This window comes from Oncorhynchus tshawytscha, linkage group LG26, assembly GCF_018296145.1.
Source record: "Oncorhynchus tshawytscha isolate Ot180627B linkage group LG26, Otsh_v2.0, whole genome shotgun sequence".
Taxonomy (NCBI): Eukaryota; Metazoa; Chordata; class Actinopteri; order Salmoniformes; family Salmonidae; genus Oncorhynchus; species Oncorhynchus tshawytscha.
The window spans coordinates 20,395,324-20,417,062 of NC_056454.1; the positions used below are offsets into that span (position 1 = coordinate 20,395,324).

General features: G+C 46.9%; 1 protein-coding gene across 7 annotated transcripts in view; it reads right to left on the bottom strand.

Annotated features, from left to right (window-relative positions):
* Positions 1-21,739, bottom strand: part of LOC112225329 (probable ubiquitin carboxyl-terminal hydrolase FAF-X) — an 86,772-nt gene that overhangs the window by 14,016 nt on the left and 51,017 nt on the right. For all 7 annotated transcript variants that reach the window (XM_024389193.2, XM_024389190.2, XM_024389189.2 and 4 more), the window contains 18 exons: positions 21,497-21,646; positions 21,148-21,268; positions 20,765-20,895; positions 20,355-20,633; positions 20,085-20,210; positions 19,768-19,905; positions 19,201-19,367; positions 18,712-18,820; positions 16,623-16,769; positions 12,079-12,225; positions 11,628-11,835; positions 11,095-11,315; positions 4,002-4,192; positions 3,506-3,679; positions 2,700-2,841; positions 2,290-2,493; positions 1,428-1,998; positions 234-357 (listed from right to left, as the gene is read on the bottom strand). In XM_024389193.2, the coding sequence (XP_024244961.1) occupies positions 234-357; positions 1,428-1,998; positions 2,290-2,493; positions 2,700-2,841; positions 3,506-3,679; positions 4,002-4,192; positions 11,095-11,315; positions 11,628-11,835; positions 12,079-12,225; positions 16,623-16,769; positions 18,712-18,820; positions 19,201-19,367; positions 19,768-19,905; positions 20,085-20,210; positions 20,355-20,633; positions 20,765-20,895; positions 21,148-21,268; positions 21,497-21,646 (3,350 nt within the window). The remainder of the gene's footprint in view (positions 1-233; positions 358-1,427; positions 1,999-2,289; positions 2,494-2,699; positions 2,842-3,505; positions 3,680-4,001; positions 4,193-11,094; positions 11,316-11,627; positions 11,836-12,078; positions 12,226-16,622; positions 16,770-18,711; positions 18,821-19,200; positions 19,368-19,767; positions 19,906-20,084; positions 20,211-20,354; positions 20,634-20,764; positions 20,896-21,147; positions 21,269-21,496; positions 21,647-21,739) is intronic.

The following is a 21,739-nucleotide window of genomic DNA, read 5'->3' on the forward strand; positions in this document are numbered from 1 at the left end:
AGGGGAGAGGAGAGAGGGATGCGTCAACAGATGAAGGAAGCAGGGGTAGTTTCAGAAGGGGAGAGAATGATGCAAGGGAGAGTAGAGATAAAGAGTGAAGAGGAGAAAGGGGAGATTGATGAGACAGGGATAGAAAGGAATAACAAAACATAGAATAACAAAACAAACATCCTTCACTCAGGTCAACATCTGAACACAGGTCAAAGTTGAAAGGTGAGACAGACAGTACTCACCAGTCACTGGCGGGCCCCCTCACTACTTTCTTGGTGTGGAACCCAGTGCTGAATAGGAACTTAGCAGCCAACTGAACACTAATCATAGCCATCTCCTCCGCCTCAGGCAGTAGATGGTCTTGTCCTGATTCAACCAAACAACATAAACATTGCTTCAGACTTCAGTCACAAATTAGTATTAAAGTTCCAAATGGAACATTTCAATGAAAAAAGGAAAGAAAATTCATGTTTCTTCTCTAAATGCAAATTAGTGAAGGATTAAGTTGGTATTGAATAATATTCAGCAAGAGACTATTCCTGAGCTTCACAGAGCGAAATATTTCAATTTCAAAGTTAGTGAGAGTCAGTCACTGGAGCCGAATCCGAGAATCTCATCACTGTTCAAATAGAGCCGTATGACCTAATTTGCTGCTTACTCCTAAATGAGAGGCTGAAATTGGGGACATTGACGAGAACAGTTGTCCGTTTGCACACAAGACACTAAAAAGGAACAAACGCATCCTAACAAACCTCCCCTCCTATACACACACACACACACACACACACACACACACACACACACACACACACGAGCTGAAGCAATTCATCCCGACCAAGTGCTTTTACACTGATGGCTAACCCTGCAGTAGTCAGTTCATTTCCCTGTGCCTGTCGTGCAACAGACAGACAGACAGCAGTACACTGTGGCCTGGCTGGCTGGCTGCATTAATAATGCAGAAGGCAGAGGAAACTGCTGCAGTTTACAGTCAGCCAACGTTACGTTCAGCTCTGACATCCTACACTTTCATTCTTCATACAACTCTCTACGGGGGCGGTGAAGTTGAATACATCTCCAACACAGTGTTACCAGTGGTAAGATTAAAACGAGGGGGGCTTTGTCATCTTTTTAAATATTGAGAGGAATGAAAGTATCTGCTATTAAAGCAAAAGTCGTGTCGCTGTTACGGTGATTAAAAGCCTTGTTATGGTACTAAGGTGAGAGGTTGGGTCATTCACAGTAAACAAATGAAAAAGGCAAATCACAGTAATATCAATCTCACTTCTTGGGTTGTACACATTAGCAGGGGAAATAACAGGGGAGAACAAAGGAGACAAACAAAACCTCAGAGTAGCAGCAACACCCACCCCGAGAAGAGCTCTAAAACTCAAAAGGAGGTATTCTGAAGCGTGTGTGTGTGTGTGTGTTCCAGTTACCTGGCGGAGGGTTTAAATAGACACTGTTACAGGTCAGAAGTTTCTTAACAAACTGGAAATACTCCAGGCTGTACTGCATACGGTTGTGCATGAACTGCACATTCTGCTTGCGCACACTGCACTCGATTACACCGGGCATCTTGACCTGGTGCGGCGGCTTGTTGTTGGACGAGGACGAGATGGTCAGCTCCTGGATGTACTTGACCAGCTCACTGTCCTTGTCCAGTGAGTCCATCCGCTCGTAGAAGAGGATGTATGCGTTCCACCAGCGCTTCTGACGCCGGTACGACATCCTCTTCATCATGTGGTCAAACACCTCGCCCATGTACTCCCCTCCGAAGCACTGGTTCTTCATCTCCTCCTCGTCGTCCATCTTGCACTCCGTCACGTCGCCGTCGTCAAACTTGTACCAGCGGTTCCGCTCGCCGTCTGCCCCACCCACGTTCCTCTGTGTGATGTAGGAGTAGTAGTGTCCGCCGCTGGCCTGGCCTGAGTGGACCAGAACCCCAACCAGGCGGTACTTGGAGCTGCCTGGGGGCTCTGGTTCAGAGGGCTCGTTCTGCTGGATCACCTGAGGGCAGGACACAATAATTGATGTTGAAGTGAAAAACTTAATTGGTTCGTTTAAAGGGACAGTTCACTCCAAAGTGAGGTATGAAGACATCTGACACTGATTCTTTGGAGTGAATTGTCCCTTCAAATGGGATCCCATCTGAATTAATTTACATAAAATATTTCTCATTTCAACTATCTGAAATGTTAGAACGTCAACTACAACATTATGAAATCATTAAAATAGACATTTACTCCGTATTTCTACACACAATGTAATAATCTGTGTCATCTTCATGCCATCCCTAACCTGGTTCTCTGGGTTGACGTCGTCCCCCTCCAGCTTGGCCACCCCGGCTACTGTATAAGGCTCCATGTCCAGCTCCCTGGGGAACTCAAAGTAGTCGTTGAACTTGATGGCACACTCCCTCTCCCAGTCGTAGTCAAACCTCTTCAGCTGGATGGCCAGCACTGGGGGAAGCTTCTTGATCAGCAGCCGCTTCACTGTGTCCACCTGGAGGGTGGGGGGAGACGAGCAAACACGTTACTGCTACTAGCCTTCTGGTCAGGGGGCCTAAGCTAACCCTCCTCCTGGAGACCTACTGGGCAAGCAGGCTTTTGCTACAACCCTGGAAAGCCTATAGGAATGTAGCTGGTTAGGAAAAAAGGCTATTGGTCCATTTCAATTGTAAGATCTGATAAGAAAAACATTATTCTCACCTTCTTGTTGCACTTCTCACAGTGGTATGCGTTAGCACCCTCCAGCAGGTCTCCTTTGACGTACTGCTCCATTGAGTCCAACAGGTTCTGGTGGTTCCTGATGTCTACATTCAGAGTGGTGAACGACTCCTCACACTCATACCTGTAGCACACACAATATCCACATTCATTTCAACCAACACTGTATAGTCTCATAAATGGTTTGACTCGCTAGGTTTCCATCCAATTGGTGACGGATTTTCATGCAAATATTCACTTGGTGAAGGCCATAGGACTGCAAATGAAAGACTTCAACAATGTCTCTGTCACTAACAAATATAGTAATGGGGGTAACTCCATAACGCAATTGAAAAAGGCAAGGCACACTGGGAAATTATTGGAGGCGTGGATTGTGGGGGCGTTAAATTTAAGTATACCTTAATCATAACCTCTGGTCTCCATCCTGCTATCCACTTTGTATTTTATTGAAGCAGATAAGGTTGTGACGTAGGTAGTGACAAAGACATGTTATGCTGGAACATGTCAAGACAGAACATTTGAAAATGGTGAGAGGCAACCTGGATGTTTAGGGAGACTAAACACTGAAGCAACCTCATATAAAACCACTACAAACAAATCTCTCTCTCTGCAGAAATGGACATCTTCAAATCAATTACCCTGAGATGCGTGAACAATAAGCATTGGTCCATTTTGCCCCTAGACCAGATCTCAAGTCAGTTTCACATTCTCCCCCATAATGGTTGACGTTATGAATTGCCAAGATATCCCTGATCTTAGATTTGTTCCTATGGAGGTGTTTGAGTTACCTATGTGGGCACCCCTGGCAGATCTTCTGGTCAGCAAAGGATCCACCCAGCACCTTACTGAGCATGGCTGGGTGACCCAGGGCTTTCAGAGCCTCGTCCAGACTGTCCACTAGAGAGTTGAAGAACTCTAGGGCATCGTGCTGCTCTCGCAGATTCACAGGCTCGCCCCATAACCTATAGGATGGGATGAGGCTTAATCATTAATGGGTATTGTGTGTAGATTGATGAGGGAAAAAACGACTTAATCCATTTTAGAATAAGGCAGTAACGTAACAAAATGTGGAAAAAGTCAAGGGGCCTGAATACTTTTTGAATGCACTGTATAGTGTACATTTGTTTATTTTTGACCATTTTGATTAAAAACAAATCACAGTAAGGTACTTAATTGTTACCCAGATTAGAGATGAGATAAACACAGCTGCATTGGGCCTTTAAAATACTGGTATGTATGACCCATCTGGTTTTTCCAGGTAATCATTCTCTTCCCTCCACTGACCTGAACTGTTTCCAGAAGCCTCTCGGTATGTAGTACTGCAGTCTGGAGGAGGCCAGGTGGCCAAAGATGACCTGCAGGTGGCGCAGCACCCCGATGTTGTACTCCTTCCTGTCCTCCGATTTACTGAGCGATGGCTTGTCGTCAAACTGGTGGTGGTAGTTGAACACCTCATCTCGCGGGTCCACATTACTCTGTAGGGGCAAATGGACACACAGGGTTAAGCTGGGTCCTGGTCATTAGGACACACAATGGAACAGGTTTTAAACCACATACTCTGATACCGCAACACCCCACATCTTCAGTGCCATAAAAGTCTCTCAGCTAAGGAGCTAATATCAACTGCAGCTACCAATGGAACTAGAGCTCAGCCTTCAACACCATAGTACCCTCTATAAGCTCATCATTAAGCTCTGGGCCCTTGGTCTGAACCCCGCCCTGCACAACTGGGTCCTGGACTTCCTGATGGGCCGTCCCCAGGTGGTGAAGGTAGGAAATAACACCTCCACTTCATTGATCCTCAACACTGGGGCCCCACAAGGGTGCGTGCTCAGCCCTCTCCTCTACTCCCTGTTCACCCATGACTGCGTGGCCACGCACACCTCAAACTAAATCATCAAGTTTGCAGACAACACAACAGTAGTAGGCCTGATTACCAACAACAATGAGTCAGCCTACAGGGAGGAGGTGAGGGCCCTGGCGGAGTGGTGCCAGGAAAATAATCTCTCCCTCAACAAAACAAAAGGAGCTGATCGTGGACTTCAGGAAACAGCAGAAGGAGCACCCCCCTATCCACATCGACAGGACAGCAGTGGAGAAGGTGGAAAGTTAAGTTCCTCTGTGTACACATCACTGACAATCTGAAATGGTCCACCCACACTGACAGTGTGGTGAAGAAGGCACAACAGCGCCTCTTCAACCTCAGGAGGCTGAAGAAATTCGGCTTGGCCCCTATGACCCTCACAAACTTTTACAGATGCACCATTGAGAGCATCCTGTCGGGCTGTATCACCGCCTGGTATGGCAACTGCACTGCCGGCAACTGCAGCGCTGTCTGCCATACATATCATCAGGGGCTCACTGCCTGCCCTAAAGGACACCTACAGCACCCAATGTCACAGGAAGGCCAAAAAGATCAACCACCGGAGCCACGACCTGTTCACCCCACGATCATCCAGAAGGCGAGGTCAGTACAGGTGCATCAAAGCAGGGACAAAGAGACTGAAAAACAGCTTCTATCTCAAGGCCATCAGACTAAAATAGTCATCAATAGCCAGCCTCCACCCAGTACCCTGGTCTGAACTTAGTCACTGTCACTAGCTGGCTACCACCCGGTTACTCAACCCTGCACCTTAGAGGCCGCTGCCCTATGTACATAGACATGGAATAACTGGTCACTTTAATAATGTTTACATACGGTTTTACTCATTTCAAATGTATATACTGTATTCTAGTCTATGCCACTCCGACATTGCTCGTCATATATACACACACACACACACACACACACACTTGAAGTCAGAAGTTTACATACACCTTAGCCAAATACATTTAAAGTCATTTTTTTCACAATTCCTGACATTTCATCTTAGTAAAGATTCCATGTCTTAGGTCATTCAGGATCACCACTTCATGTTAAGAATGTGAAATGTCAGAATAATAGTAGAGAGAATTATTTATTTCAGCTTTTATTTCTTTCATCACATTCCCAGTGGGTCAGAAGTTTACATACACTCAATTAGTATTTGGTAGGATTGCCTTTAAACTGTTTCAGGTAGCCTTTCACAAGCTTCCCACAATAAGTTGGGTGAATTTTGGCCATTTCTCCTGACAGAGCTGGTGTAACTGAGTCAGGTTTGTAGACCTCCTTGCTCGCACACGTTTTTTCAGTTCTGCCCATCATTTTTCTATGGGATTGAGGTCAGGGCTTTGTGATGGCCACTCCAATACCTTGACATTGTTGTCCTTACGCCATTTTGCCACAACTTTGGAAGTATGCTTGGGGTCATTGTCCAGTTGGAAGACCCATTTGTGACTAAGCTTTAACTTCCTGACTGATGTCTTGATGTTGCTTCAATATATCCACATCTATTTCCTACCTCATGATGCCATCTATTTTGTGAAGTGCACCAGTCCCTCCTGCAGCAAAGCACCCCCACAATATGATGCTGCCACCCATGTGCTTCACGGTTGGGATGGTGTTCTTCGGGTTGCAAGCCTCCCTCTTTTTCCTCCAAACATAACAATGGTCATTATGGCCAAACTGGTCTGATGAAACAAAAAATAGAACTGAGGACATTACTCCAAAAAGTACGATCTTTGTCCCCTTGTGCAGTTGCAAACCTTAGTCTAGCTTGTTAATGGCGGCTTTGGAGCAGTGGCTTCTTCCTTGCTGAGCGGCCTTTCAGGTAATGTTGCTATCGGACTCGTTTTACTGTGGATATAGATACTTGTGTACCTGTTTCCTCCAGCATCTTCACATGGTCCTCTGCTGTTGTTCTGGGATTGATTTGCACCAAAGTGCATTCACCTCTAGGAGACAGAACGCATCTCCTTCCTGAGCGGTATGACGGCTGCGTGGTCCCATGGTGTTTATACTTGCATACTATTGTTTGTACAGATGAACGTGGTACCTTCAGGCGTTTGGAAATTGCTCCCAAGGATGAACCAGACTATATATATATATATATATATATATATATATATATATATATATATATATATATATATATATATATATATATATATATATAATAAAATATATATATATATAATAAAAATAAAATAAAAGAAAAGAGTGTTTGCTTCTCCAGAGGAGAGGACGTACCTTTCGGGAGGGAGAAGAAGGGGATACACCATCTCTTGGGAATGGTCACCGTGGATCCGGATGACCACCCGAAGGGAGCTCTCCAAGGAAGGATTGTGAAGACGGTGACACACCCGCGATTTATGTAAAAACTACCTCAGAGGTAGAAAACCTGCTCCTGACTCGTTTATTCCACCTTTCCGCTTTAGAGGAAAGTAGCCGTGTCCTGTGTCCATGGAGACACCCACTATTACCCCACCGTGAGTCTGTCCATTCTCACCCCGAAAGTAAGGTGTACAGTCAGGACGGGGAAAGTACCCCAGCTGAAGGTGCCATTATTGATCGGGAGAGACTGTCCCCCATATAAGAAGCTTTGGCAGATGACGTTACGCACCTGACAAAGGGGATCAGATCACTATTACCCCTCTATTACCCCAAGTCTATCACACGCCAAGAGTCAGGCCACCGGAGGGGTGCAGGAAAGCAGAGGAATAAAAAGACCAAGTCCAAGCTCGAGGTAGTAGCCCTACAAGGAAATGTAGCCTCGGCCTCGTCCTCTGGAGCAGAGGAAGAAATACAGACCCAACACCTCAGACAGCTATTCCAGGAATTGGGTCGTGCAATGAAGGGGTGAAAAACAGGAATTACTAATGGTGCCTAAACCATACAGGGATACTTCCCCTACAGCTAGCCCATTCCCAAATCCTAGGAGGACACCTGGCATGGGACAAAACAAGCGACAGAATCATGCAGAGGTTCTATTGGGCCCGTGTTACTCGAGATGTGGCCAGGTATTGCAGGACGTGTGATCAATGTCAGCGTACAGCTCCACGGCCACAACTGCGTAATCCTTTGATTCCTCTCCCCATAATAGAGACTCCCTTCGAACGCATAGCTATGGACCTCGTAGGACCCCTACCGAAATCCGCCAGAGGACACGAGCACATCCTGGTTGTCGTAGATTACGCTACCATGTTCCCAGAGGCCATACCCTTCGCAACATGTCGTCAAAGGAAATCGCCAAGGAATTGTTCATGCTGTTCTCCCGGCTGGGCCTTCCCAAGATGATCCAAACCGACCAGGGGACCACCGTTTATGTCCTGGTTGATGAAGGACTTCTGTCGGTTATACCAAGTTCAACAGATACGCACCAGCATATTCCACCCGCAGACAGACAGTTTGTGCGAACGCCTGAACAAAACGATTAAAAGCATGTTGAGAAGAGTGGTGTCCAGAGACGGAAAAAACTGGGACATGCTTCTGCCCAACTTAATGTTTGCCCTGCGAGAAGTACCCCAGGCGTCCACTTCGAATTGCTCTACGGCAGGTCATGTCGAGGGATCCTCGACTTAGCCAAGGAGACCTGGGAAGCCCAACCATGCCCATTCCAGTCGACGATAGAACATGTTACCCTGATGAGGGACCGCCTGTCGGCAGTCTGGCCCATAGTACATTTGCATTTGAAGAAGGCACAACGGACTCTAATCATAGGCCGGGTGTCAGCGACACCCAGGGAGTTCACCGTGGGAGAGAAAGTGATGGTACTTGTGCCCACGGCGAAACACAGCTTGCTGGCGCAGTGGAGGGGCCTTACGAGGTAACGGAAAGGGTATCACCGGTCAATTACCTCATCAGCAAACGGACAGGAGGAAGAAGGTCCAACTCTATCATATCAACCTGCTAAAGGAGTACCATGGGAGAGAGGAGGGTGTGGCTTTGATGGCCGTGGAGGACAAGGAAAAAGGAGGCCCTGCTACAGGTGCGCCATGGCCGAACTCTCCTGCCAGAGGAGTCGAGACAGCTAGCCATGCTGATTATGCAATTCGGCAGGGTATTCTCGCCCTTAACAGGACAAACAGATGTTCTGTTTCATCATATCCACACTGAACCCGGCAAGAAGGTGCATATCCGGCCTTACGGGATTTCCTGAGGCCCGCAGAGTCATCGTAAAGAACGAGGTAAGGGAGATGCTAAGGTCGAGGGTGATCGAGCCATCGACGAGTGAGTGGTCCAGTCCCATAGTCATGGTCCCCAAACCGGACGGCAGTATGGGGCTCTGCAACAACTTTAGGGGTGTAAAAGCCATCTCTACATTCAACGCGTATCCCATGCCCCACGTGGATGAACTCTGAGCGCTTAGGAAAGGCCAAGTTCATCACCACCCTGGATTTGACGAAGGGATATTGGCAAGTGCCGGTGGCTCTGGAGGACCGCCCAAAGACTGCCTTCACCACATCAGAGGGACTTTTTCAGTATGTGAGGATGCCCTTCTTGCGGCAACTTTTCAACGCCTCATGGATGCCATTCTACGGTGGTGTACATAGACGATGTGGTCATCCACAGCAAGGACTGGGATAGCCACTTCCTGCGACAACGGTCGGTGCTCGTGTGCCTGGAGGCTACAGGGCTGACGGCCAATTCCAAAAAATGCTGCCTGGGTCTATCCGAAGCGGAATACACCGTGGGGAACGGAAAAATACTTCCACAGGCACAAAAGACCAGGGCCATTCGGGACTGGCCGCGGCCCCAGACAAAGCAGGATGTTGGAGCCTTCTTGGGGATAATGGGATATTATTGCCATTTCATCCCTGGGTATTGCCAAACCCCTCACAAACCTCATCAAGAAAAGAGAGCCTGTGCGCTGATCCCGTCCTGCATGCTCCTGACTTCTCCCAAGAGTTCATTGCGCAGGTGGAAGCCTCAGATAAGGGGAGCAGAGCCGTCCTAGTTCAGGGTGAAGGCAAAGCAGAGAGGCCTACTCTCTTTATATGTAGGAAGCTCAGTGTTCGGGAACAGAGATATGCTACCATAGAGAAAGAGGCCCTAGCCATTAAGTGGGCCCTTGATTATCTCTGGTACTACTTACCCGGGCGTAGGTTTGCCCTCGTTACTGACCATGCTCCCCTCACGTGGATGGCCGGTAAGAAAAACAATAACATCAGAATAGCCAGATGGTTTCTTGCTTTACAACGGTTCTCTTTCCATGTCATCCACAGGGCTGGATCGAGAATGCGGACGCGCTTTCCCGACGTGACCAAGACTGGCGCCCAGCCCTCCAGTACGGTCCTGAGGGGGTAGGTATGTGGATGGCCCACCAGAGGGCAGGCTGCTCCCAGGGACAGTAGCCCAGTCCGGCATTGCAGTCAAGGTAATCAGAGGCAATTAAGCACAGCTGAAGGTACTAATGAGATATTCTCTTTCCCCTACAAGAGACAGGAGGGAACCGGCAGAGAGGGGAGAAAGAAAAGTGTTGCCTTCTACAGAGGAGAAGACGTACCTTTCGGAAGGGGGAAGAAAAGGACACCATCTCTTGGGAATGGTCACCACGGATCCGGACGACCACCGAAGTGAGCTCTCTAAGGAAGGATTGTGCGGTTCCACGATACTGCTCTCTACTGCATTACCCGTGATTGTTATAGTTTAAAGATACTCACCTTGTGTTTCTTGTTCTTGTGAAGAAGAAGATTTATGTTCCTCAATAGAGAATGTTGTTCAATTAAGAAAACCTGCTCCTGACTCGTTTATTCCACTTTTCCACTTTAGAGCAACCTCCAAGTACTTGGTCCGCTTACATATATTTCTTAATTTCATTCTTTTACTTTGAGATGTGTATATTGTTGTGAATTGTTAGATACTCCTGCAATGTTGGAGCTAGGAACATTTTTCACTACACCCACAATAACATCTGATAAATGTGTGACCAATTAAATCTTATTTTAACAAAACATGGATTAACCAACAAACGCAACATCACCATATGACTAAACCCTAGTATTTGCTTTCAGATAATTCTAAATTCCAGGGCCTCCAGAGTGGTGCAGCGGTCTAAGGAACTGCATCGCAGTGCTAGAGGAATCACTACAGACCCGGTCCAATCCCGGGCTGTGTCGCAGCCGGCCACGACCGAGACACCCATGAGGTGGTTCACAATTGCCCCAGCGCCGTTCGGGTAAGGGGAGGGTTTGGCCAGCTGGGATGTCCTTGTCCCATCGTGCTCTTGTGGCGGGCCGGGCTCATGCACGCTGACTTCGGTCGCCAGCTGTACGGTGTTTCCTCCGACACATTGGTGTGGCTGGCTTCCAGGTTAAACGAGCGGTGTGTCATGAAGCAGTGCGGCTTGTCGGGGTTGTGTTTCAGAGGAAGCATGGCTCTCGACCTTCGCCTCTCCTGAGTCCGTAACGGGTTCTGCAGCAATGGGACAAGACTAACTACCAACTGGATATCATGAAATAAAATAATATCATTCTATATTCTAAAGTCGTTCCTCGATACTGCTCTCTCCTGCATTACCTCGTTCTCCTGCTTCTCATCACCGGACATGTCATCGTCCACATCAGTGCCGGTGCCCTCGATGGCCAGAATGCCGTTGCGTATGGGCGGGATCATGTAGAGCTGCTGGATGACCGAGTTCATGTAGCAGGTGGCTCCGGCGTTCTTCAGTCCCACAAAGCCTTTAGTGGGCCTCGGTCCCACCGGGGGGAGATACTCCCACTCTGTCAGAGCCTCACAACCTGGGAGATGGGGTGGGGATATCATTTGGACATACACAATAACACAGGTGGATAGGTTCTGTGCCTCACAACCTGAAGGGAAGTAAATCTGGGAGTGAGTTCTTATCACTTTAGATTGTATCACTAAATTTAAGCGTAGAGTTGCAGGGATGTGATTGCCCCCAATATAAATTGAGAAGAAAGAATAATGTAATGATGAGATACAGATCAAGAGTAAGTAATAGTATTTCTGGCTTTCTGAGGTGCAAACATTGATCAGTGAAAGTTAATGGAGAACACAACTCTGTGTCGTTTTCCTCTTAGAGTTCCTACCTAGGTAGTACATATCAGTGAGCGTGTCGACCATCTGCTTTAGATTCCGGACACAGCCCACCGCCAGCGCCACCAGCAGCTCGAAGCCTGCGTTGATAGAGGCGGGGCTGCTACAGACAGGGATGGCTTGCTCCGTGGGGAACTCCCCACTCTTCATGTACTGCAGGTACACGTTCGATGCTGGGAAAATGAAGTCATCTATCAACTCCTGGACAGAGGGGGAGGGAGAGTGAGTTAATACAGGGTAAGAAAGTAACATTTACTGCGTGCGGCACATTTATTACAGCCACATACAGATATGAACGTCACTGCTAAAATTTTTAATATTTATTACCACATTAGATCATTCTAGAAGCTTCTGGTGGGCCAAATCAAATGTTTTCGAGGGCCCCACTAATGTCGGTGAATAAGTAAAAAGATTCAATTCAATACAAAATGGATGCCATCATACCTTGATGAGGTTGGCCCCTCCCTTCTCACAGCCGATGTAGTACTTCTTCTCTGATGTCTGGAAGGCCAGCAGCTCCTTGGTGATCCCGATGTGGCCCTCCAGGATGGTTTCCTCTACGCCCGTCTCCCCTGTCCTCTTTACCTCATCCTGGGACACACACACACACAGTACTAACAACCAGGGTCCTATTCATTAAACACCGAACAGTACACAACAGAAAAGGACTACATGGACTTGTCCAATAACAAGTGCTTGCTTGATTCCCCTCCCCCTTCCCGTTGATTAACATCTTGTTACGGTGTGTCCTAATGAATACAACCTAGCTCTGACTAGGGCTGTGGCAGTCAAGAACTTTCATCAGTCGGTGACTGTCAAGAAAATAACGGTCGGTCTCACGATAATTGACCATTAATTAACATACACATTTAGCATCTCCTGGCTTCCATACATAGCCTACAAGTTACTGATGCAGACATTTGGAACATCTACATTTTAAAAAGTATATTAAATCCATGTAATAAAGCTTACACATTCACAATGAATCCATTATTTATTTTATACACAGGTCTAAAGAAACATGATATGAAGAAAATGTAGTCTATTTCAGAATAACAGAATAGGCTACTCTGAGTTGTCCTTATGTTAGGCCCTGAGCTGGCTATGCCATATGACTATGGGCTACACTAGTTCATTTACCAGACAAGATCTGGTTAGAATTCCATGGCATTATTTTAGAATATTTTAGAGTAGAAGAATACAATTGAACAAAGCTGAATCAAACAGTAAGGATATTTTCTCCAAAAGATTTGAGGGAGTGCACACATTTGGCTATTCTGTGTTGAGTGGTTAACAAATAAATAGTTACTCCAATATGCTTAATTTAAAGTTAATGTAACTTTAGTTGCCCTACAAACGTTGGGCTATATGTTCAGATTTGTAATACATTGTAATGCTGCATGATGCGACTCTATTGATGATTTGAAAAAAAGTCTCTTGAAAGGCATGAGCTCTGCTTTGTTTTTTTTGCGCAGGCTGTACACACTTCATCAGCCTCTCATTCACAATTTGACAAGCACTTGATAATGCTTCGAATTTCCCGGCGTCATTCCCTTTGTTTGGTCGTAATGCACCCTAAAAAAATCCATGCCTTTTGTGGCCATTGACCGTTGTGCCCTTCTCACTGAGTGCTGCGCAATTCATGATCTAATCGGGTCTTCTCACAGGCTACAAGGGAAGCCAGACTTGTCTGGGATGCAACTGCACGTGTCCTTATCCAATTCAGAAGATATTAGAAGAACTGTCCACAGCAAAACGAACAGCAAAAACACTAGCCTACGTCAATCTACGATTCCCCACAGTACAAAAGTTGAACTATTCTATTCTGTGCAAGACATAAATATTCCAGCCTGGGACAGTTGTGGGCTGCGATAGATCCCAACTGAATACAACCAATAGCATCAAAAACCCTTTTTTACACAGTGAGGCTGGCGCAACAGATCAAAACGTTTAGCTTAAAATGTTGATAAACTATTAGGCAATTTTTTCACATAAGGACGCGTGCAGTTGCGTCCCCGACGTGTCTGGCTTCCCTGTGAGAAAGACCAGATTAGGCCATGAATTGCGCAGCACTCAGAGAGAAGGGCACAACAGTCACTGGCCACAAAAGGCATGGATTTTTTTAGGGTGCATTAGGCTATAAGTGTGAATGTTCCATTTAGTGAGAAAACACCATTAATCAAGTGACCACAAATGCAATTATCCCCAAACTTAAGGATTGGAAAGCTGCCGCAGTCATCCCCCTCTTCTAAGGTCTTCGAAAGCCAAGTCAACAAACAGGTCACTGACCATCTCAAATCCCACTGTACCTTCTCCGCTGTGCAATCTGGTTTCCGAGCCGGTCACGGGTACACCTCAGCCACGCTCAAGGTACTAAACGATAGGTACTAAATGATATCATAACCGCTATCGATAAAAGACAGTACTGTGCAGCCATCTTCATCGACCTTGCCAAGGCTTTCGACTCTGTCAATCACCATATTCTTTTCGGCAGACTGATGACTTTTCTGATGACTGCCTTGTCTGGTTCACCAACTACTTTTCAGACAGAGTTCAGTGTGTCAAATCAGAGGGCATGCTGTCCGGTCCTCTGGCAGTCTCTATGGGGGTGCCACAGGGTTCAATACTCGGGCCGACTCTTTTCTGTGTATATATCAATGATGTTGCTCTTGCTGCGGGCGATTCCCTGATCCACCTCTACGCAGACGACACCATTCTGTATACTTCCGGCCCGTCCTTGGACACTGTGCTATCTAACCTCCAAACAAGCTTCAATGCCATACAACACTCCTTCCGTGGTCTCCAACTGCTCTTAAACGCTAGTAAAACCAAATGCATGCTTTTCAACCGTTCGCTGCCTGCACCTGCACGCCCGACTAGCATCACCACCCTGGATGGTGCCGACCTAGAATATGTGGACATCTATAAGTACCTAGGTGTCTGGCTAGACTGTAAACTCTCCTTCCAGACTCATATCAAACATCTCTAATCTAAAATCAAATCTAGAGTCGGCTGTCTATTCCGCAACAAAGCCTCCTTCACTCACGCCGCTAAACTTACCCTAGTAAAACTGACTATCCTACCGATCCTCGACTTTGGCGATGTCATCTACAAAATAGCTTCCAACACTCTACTCAGCAAACTGGATGCAGTTTATCACAGTGCCATCCGTTTCGTTACTAAAGCACCTTATTCCACCCACCACTGCGACCTGTATGCTCTAGTCGGCTGGCCCTCGCTACATATTCGTCGCCAGACCCACTGGCTCCAGGTCATCTACAAGTCCATGCTAGGTAAAGCTCCGCCTTATCTCAGTTCACTGGTCACGATGGCAACACCCACCCGTAGCACACGCTCCAGCAGGTGTATCTCACTGATCATCCCTAAAGCCAACACCTCATTTGGCCGCCTTTCGTTCCAGTTCTCTGCTGCCTGTGACTGGAACGAATTGCAAAAATCGCTGAAGTTGGAGACTTTTACCTCCCTCACCAACTTCAAACATCTGCTATCTGAGCAGCTAACCGATCGCTGCAGCTGTACATAGTCTATCGGTAAATAGCCCACCCATTTTTACCTACCTCATCCCCATACTGTTTATATTTATTTACTTTTCTGCTCTTTTGCACACCAATATCTCTACCTGTACATGACCATCTGATCATTTATCACTCCAGTGTTAATCTGCAAAATTGTAATTATTCGCCTACCTCCTCATGCCTTTTGCACACAATGTATATAGACTCTCTTTTTCTTTTCCTACTGTGTTATTGACTTGTTAATTGTTTACTCCATGTGTAACTCTGTGTTGTCTGTTCACACTGCTATGCTTTATATTGGCCAGGTCGCAGGTGCAAATGAGAACATGTTCTCACCTAGCCTACCTGGTTAAATAAAGGTGAAATAAAAAAATATAAAACTTGAAACTCACACGCTGCTTGTAAAGCGGAATAATGTGCTTACATTTTAAGAAGTTATTTGGCTCCTTAAAACATATACATTTTGGGGCGGCAAGTAGCCTAGTGGTTAGAGAGTTGGACTTGTAACTGAAAGGTTGCAAGATCGAATCCCCGAGCTAACAAGGTAAAAATCTGTCATTCTGCCCCTGAACAAGGTAGTTAACCCACTGTTCCTAGGCCGTCATTGAAAATAAGAATTTGTTCTTAACTGACTTGCCTAGTTAAATAAAGGTCAAAATCAAATATAGGCCTATGGGCTAGGCTACAGGAGTTGACTATTATTCCAAGAACGTGCAAAGGCAAGAAGAATCTCAAATCTATTTTGATTAACACTTTTTGGTTACTACATGATTCCAAGTGTTATTTCATAGTTTTGATGTTTTCACTATTATTCTACAATGTAGAAAATAGTCAAAATAAGGTGTGCACAGACTTGACTTGTACTGTATGTGTGAAATTTGTTTTGATTTAGAATGGACCATTATCATGCAAGCAAGGGCAGGGGAAACACGTCATCTATGCATTTAAATATTAATATTAGGAAAGTTGAGAAAGTTGAGAAGTAAATATAGTAGGCCTATAGGAAGCTGATGGGATCCTTTTTTTAACATCACTCTCAGGCCATCACTCTGTTTTATCACGCAATTGCATAGCCTATAGAAATGTTGCGCAACAGGAGCTCATGTGCTCTCATGAAGAGTTTGATTAGATTTTAGATGACATTTGCATTGATGTCAGAGTGATTAGAGGGACAATAGAGTGCTGAGTACCAGGCAGTTAGCAAGTTTGGTAGGTTACTAATGATCATCAGCAGCATCAGAGCTTGGAGAAGCCTAAATACCGTGACTCAACGGTCGCGTGGAATTTGATTGCCTTCATGACTCGTGACCGCCGGTGTGACGGTAATACGGTTACCGCAACAGCCCTAGCTCTGACCAAGGACTAGAACCTCAGCCACGAGCTGCAATTAACTCAACACAAAGCTCAGGGGCATTATTCATGACACAAGATCTGGATGAATCATGGTCATACCCTGATCCTCTTGAGCCAGTCGATTTCATTGTTGAGCAGCACCTCTGCGTTGGGCAGGTTGATGTTGCTGTTGTAGGCATAGTTCAGGAGGTGCCTGAGCAGGGTGAAGTAGTCCCCAGCATGCTTGGCCCGCTCCTTAGCGGTGCTCTGGAACACAAACAGAGAGCATGTACATTCACATTAGTACTGTATTACCTGGAGCAGCAAGAGATCAATGTTTGAATACCTAATTGGGAATGTTTTTTTTTTTTTAAAGCTGTTGTAAAGCCATGAAAACCAGTTGACAGCTTACTTAACACTGTCTACTTTAAGCAGTACATGCATACCTTCTCCTTCCTTCCTTGAAGTGATCACTGCTCTCACCTGGCTGGATAGCAGAAATAATATATGATATGATATAATACAACCTTAGCTTATTCTGATTTGGGAGATCAGTGAGAACTTCAACGAAGGCAGGCAGTAAGAGTGCAAGTTCAATGTATTTGAACAGGGCCATGATTGCAGTGAAAGTAATGTAAAACCCCAAAACACTCATGTATGAGAGAGGTGCTGTACGTACCCCCAGCACAGTGAGAGGTGCTGATATGTACCCCCAGCACAGTGAGAGGTGCTGTACGTACCCCCAGCACAGTGAGAGATGCTGATACGTACCCCCAGCACAGTGAAGAGAGAGGTTCTGATACGTACCCCCAGCACAGTGAAGAGAAGAGAGAGGAGCTGATACGTACCCCCAGCACAGTGATGTGAAAGGTTCTGATACGTAACCCCAGCACAGTGATGTGAAAGGTTCTGATACGTACCCCCAGCACAGTGAAGTGAAAGGTTCTGATACATACCCCCAGCACAGTGATGTGAAAGGTTCTGATACGTACCCCGAGCACAGTGATGTGAAAGGTTCTGATACGTACCCCCAGCACAGTGAAGTGAAAGGTTCTGATACATACCCCCAGCACAGTGAAGTGAAGAGAGTTGCTGATACGTACCCCCAGCACAGTGAAGTGAAGAGAGAGGAGCTGATACGTACCCCCAGCACAGTGAAGTGAAGAGAGAGGTGCTGATACGTACCCCCAGCACAGTGAAGAGAAGAGAGGTGCTGATACGTACCCCCAGCACAGTGAAGAGAAGAGAGGTGCTGATACGTACCCCCAGCACAGTGAAGAGAAGAGAGGTGCTGATACGTACCCCCAGCACAGTGAAGAGGAGGTGCTGATGCATACTCCCAGTACAGTGAAGTGAAAAGAGAGGTGCTGATACGTACCCCCAGCACAGTGAAGAGAAGAGAGGAGCTGATACGTACCCCCAGCACAGTGAAGAGAGAGGAGCCGATACATACCCCCAGCACAGTGAAGAGAAAGGTTATGATACGTACCCCCAGCACAGTGAAGTGAAGAGAGTTGCTGATACGTACCCCCAGCACAGTGAAGTGAAGAGAGTTGCTGATACGTACCCCAGCCCCCAGCACAGTGAAGTGAAGAGAGAAAGGGATACGTACCCCCAGCACAGTGAAGAGAAAGGTTATGATACGTACCCCCAGCACAGTGAAGAGAAAGGTTATGATATGTACCCCCAGCACAGTGAAGAGAAAGGTTATGATACGTACCCCCAGCACAGTGAAGAGAAAGGTTATGATACGTACCACCAGCACAGTGAAGAGAAGAGAGTTGCTGATACGTACCCCCAGCACAGTGAAGTGAAGAGAGTTGCTGATACGTACCCCCAGCACAGTGAAGTGAAGAGAGTTGCTGATACGTACCCCCAGCACAGTGAAGAGAAAGGTTATGATACATACCACCAGCACAGTGAAGAGAAAGGTTATGATACGTACCCCCAGCACAGTGAAGAGAAAGGTTATGATACGTACCCCCAGCACAGTGAAGTGAAGAGAGTTGCTGATACGTACCCCCAGCACAGTGAAGTGAAGAGAGTTGCTGATACGTACCCCCAGCACAGTGAAGTGAAGAGAGTTGCTGATACGTACCCCCAGCACAGTGAAGAGAAAGGTTATGATACGTACCACCAGCACAGTGAAGTGAAGAGAGTTGCTGATACGTACCCCCAGCACAGTGAAGAGAAAGGTTATGATACGTACCCCCAGCACAGTGAAGAGGAGGGTGATGAAGAAGAGAAGGGGTCGATGGCCCATGCAACACCTGGTGGCCATGAGGAAGAACTGCTCCTGGGCCATCTGACGAACTGACCTGGAAACAGATCAGAAGACAATTATACTACAGACAAACTAATCCATCAATCCACCAACTGACCTGGGGACAGATATTATCATTACCATAGACACAGACCATCCCACATCTCATCCACTACAAGAAGCAGTTACAACACAGAGACCACTGTGGTACACCAGCAGCAACCAGCCTTGAGGTGTGGCAGGCTGCTCTTCCAGCCTAACATGAAAACATCTACATTTAGGTTATTTAGCAGACGCCATTTAGAAGACTCTCTTATCCAGAGCGACTTACAGTCAAGTGCATCTGATGCTGATAGACAGGCAAACTGGCGCACACACACACACACACACACACACGTCGTCTCCTTACACAGACACACGGTGGTGGGTACATACTTGCTGTGGCAGTGCATTAGCAGGTCTATGATGAAGGTCTGCCAGGCCTTCTCCTTGCTGAGTGTGTCCAGAGCGGTGGGCAGCAGGGAGAAACACAGGGTCATGATCTCCAGGGCCTCACAACACACCTGCTCATCCTCCTCGTCCGGCTCCTTAGCAGCATTCGTCTGTAGCGGGGGAGGACACACACACACACCGCTGTGACTTTATAAACACACACTTCTCTGTTTTTCAGGAAGCAGGTGCACACAATTAACCAATTAGTCCCTTCGGCAAGCACCACAGAGACACACAGAAAGACAGACATTAAACAGACGCTCAACACACACAAAAACAGATCTGTGACTGTATAGGCTAAACAATACACACTAGCCTCATCAAGGTAGAAAATATACAAACAACAAACAATTGTGAACTATTAATAGAAGGAAAATCCATGAGTGTAGTGGCCTACACAACACCCCACTATAGAGCAATGGGATCTGCACAGTCTCCTAAGACTGAGACCAAAATAAAACAGATAATCAATCAATGGACTGATGATCAAAGGATAACGGCCATGCGTACCTTCTCGTAGATCTTGCTGATCTCTTCGTTGGAGCTAAAGACTAGCTGTACGGTGCCACAGCCCGACGCCCACACTATCTTCTGCACCGCCCGGATCACACAGATGTCTGGGATGTACTTGGACGCCTGGAAGAAGTTCTGGAAGAGACAAGAGGGAAAAGGAAGGAGAGGGAGGGAACAGTTCAATTAAAGCAGATGATGTCACAGGCATCAACATAGTTGCATACGTACAGTCTGTCCCTCCACCCCATCTCTCCCCACTTCTTTAATTCCCAAGTACTCCTTCCTCCCTCCCCGTTTCTCTCCCTCCCTCTCACCTCGTCAGAGATCTGCTGAGCCAGGCGTATAGCTACGTTGCGGAGCATACACTCTGAGGCAGGGTTGGGGATGTTTTGCAGGGCACTCTGGAGGACCAGGGCTTGGTCATGAGTGGCCTGGTTGATCTGAAGAAAGAGAGAGAGGATGTTAGCATTAACATGGCAATCACAATCCTAGTTCGACTTCGCATGCACACGTTTGTGTGTGAGTATGTGTGTGTGTGCGCATGTCTCAGTGTACACGCGCTTGTGTGCGTCTAACCAACTAACCGGTGAGACTGGTATTGTCCCCTCAGCATTGGGCTGGCAGGCCTCGGCCACAGCTTTAACGTGTCCAAACCCCACGGCGGTGAGCAGCAGCTTGGCGATCTTCAGAGCGTTGAGGTACGCCCCTCGCCGTGTCTCCATGTCGGCCGAAGGCAGGAAGTTGTTCCGTGTGAGCATGCTCAGTACAAGAGGCAGCCCGCCACTCTTCAGGAAGTTGTACTGGAAGTCGCTGGCATCCTCCCCCAATGTGGCGCTGGCTGGCATGAGTAGGGCATACACCACCTGAGGAAGGGAGGGGGAAAAGAGGTATACAAACACACACAGAGTGGAAGTGGTCAACAGAGAGCAAAGCATACACCACCCAGTATGGTAATGATGAGACAGCCAGCAGTGATCACAAACAAGAGACCCACCTCTATGAGGTAGAGGACTTGTGATGGCGAGGGGCCAAAGAAGCGCGAGTCCAGTGTGGGGCTGAGGCTGTTCTCTCCCAGCTTGGCATGGTCCAGACACATGGCACGCAGGATCTCCACGGTACTGTTATCTACACAAACCCAATCAACAGGCCATTTACACATCCCACATGTATGTTTCGTTTTAACCATGTTTCGATGCTATAAATCATTTTATTTTACAATTACAACCTTACATTTTGTGTTCTGAACTATACCCATGAGGCATTTATAGTTATATTCAACAAATTAATGGTAACCACTAATTTTAAAGTCTAAAAAAACGGATGTAGGAATTCCAGATTGCCCCTATAAAGTGAGTGAGTGCCAGAGAGAGTGAGTACCTGGAGGCATTAGCTTCATGAGTACCCTGGCTCCATCTCGTAACAGAGGCATGTTAATGCCACAGCCCAGGTCCGCTACCTGCCACAGGAAAGATATGTAGCGCAGGTGGAGAGACATGATCTGGAGACAGAGAGAGGAGCGAACAGACAAGGGGTTAACATTGTTCCATTTACTCATCTGCAGTCATGCATGAGATAGGAGTTTTTCCTACTAGCTTGATGCTTTCCTAGGCAAAGGCAACATTTTGAATTATTTTCTAGGCAAGGACCAAGAGAGCTAGGCACCCTTTCTGATGAGGTGAGAGGTGAAGCGCCACTCCGGGGAAGTTTGTGTGTGTGTGTCGCTCACCACTCCAGGGAGACAGCTCTCCACCTCTGGGTTGGGCCCGTCGCTGAAGTGGTTGCCGTGGTTACCAGGTGAGCCGGTGGAAGAGTCTGAGGAGCTGTCTGGGCTGGACGGCATGTTGGCACTCACCTGGGTCAGCTTGGCTGTGATCAACTACAGACACAACACAACGGGAGAATAGAAGACATCATACAGACCATTTCCTATAAATGACCTACACAAACAAGCTGTAAAGAACCCACCGGT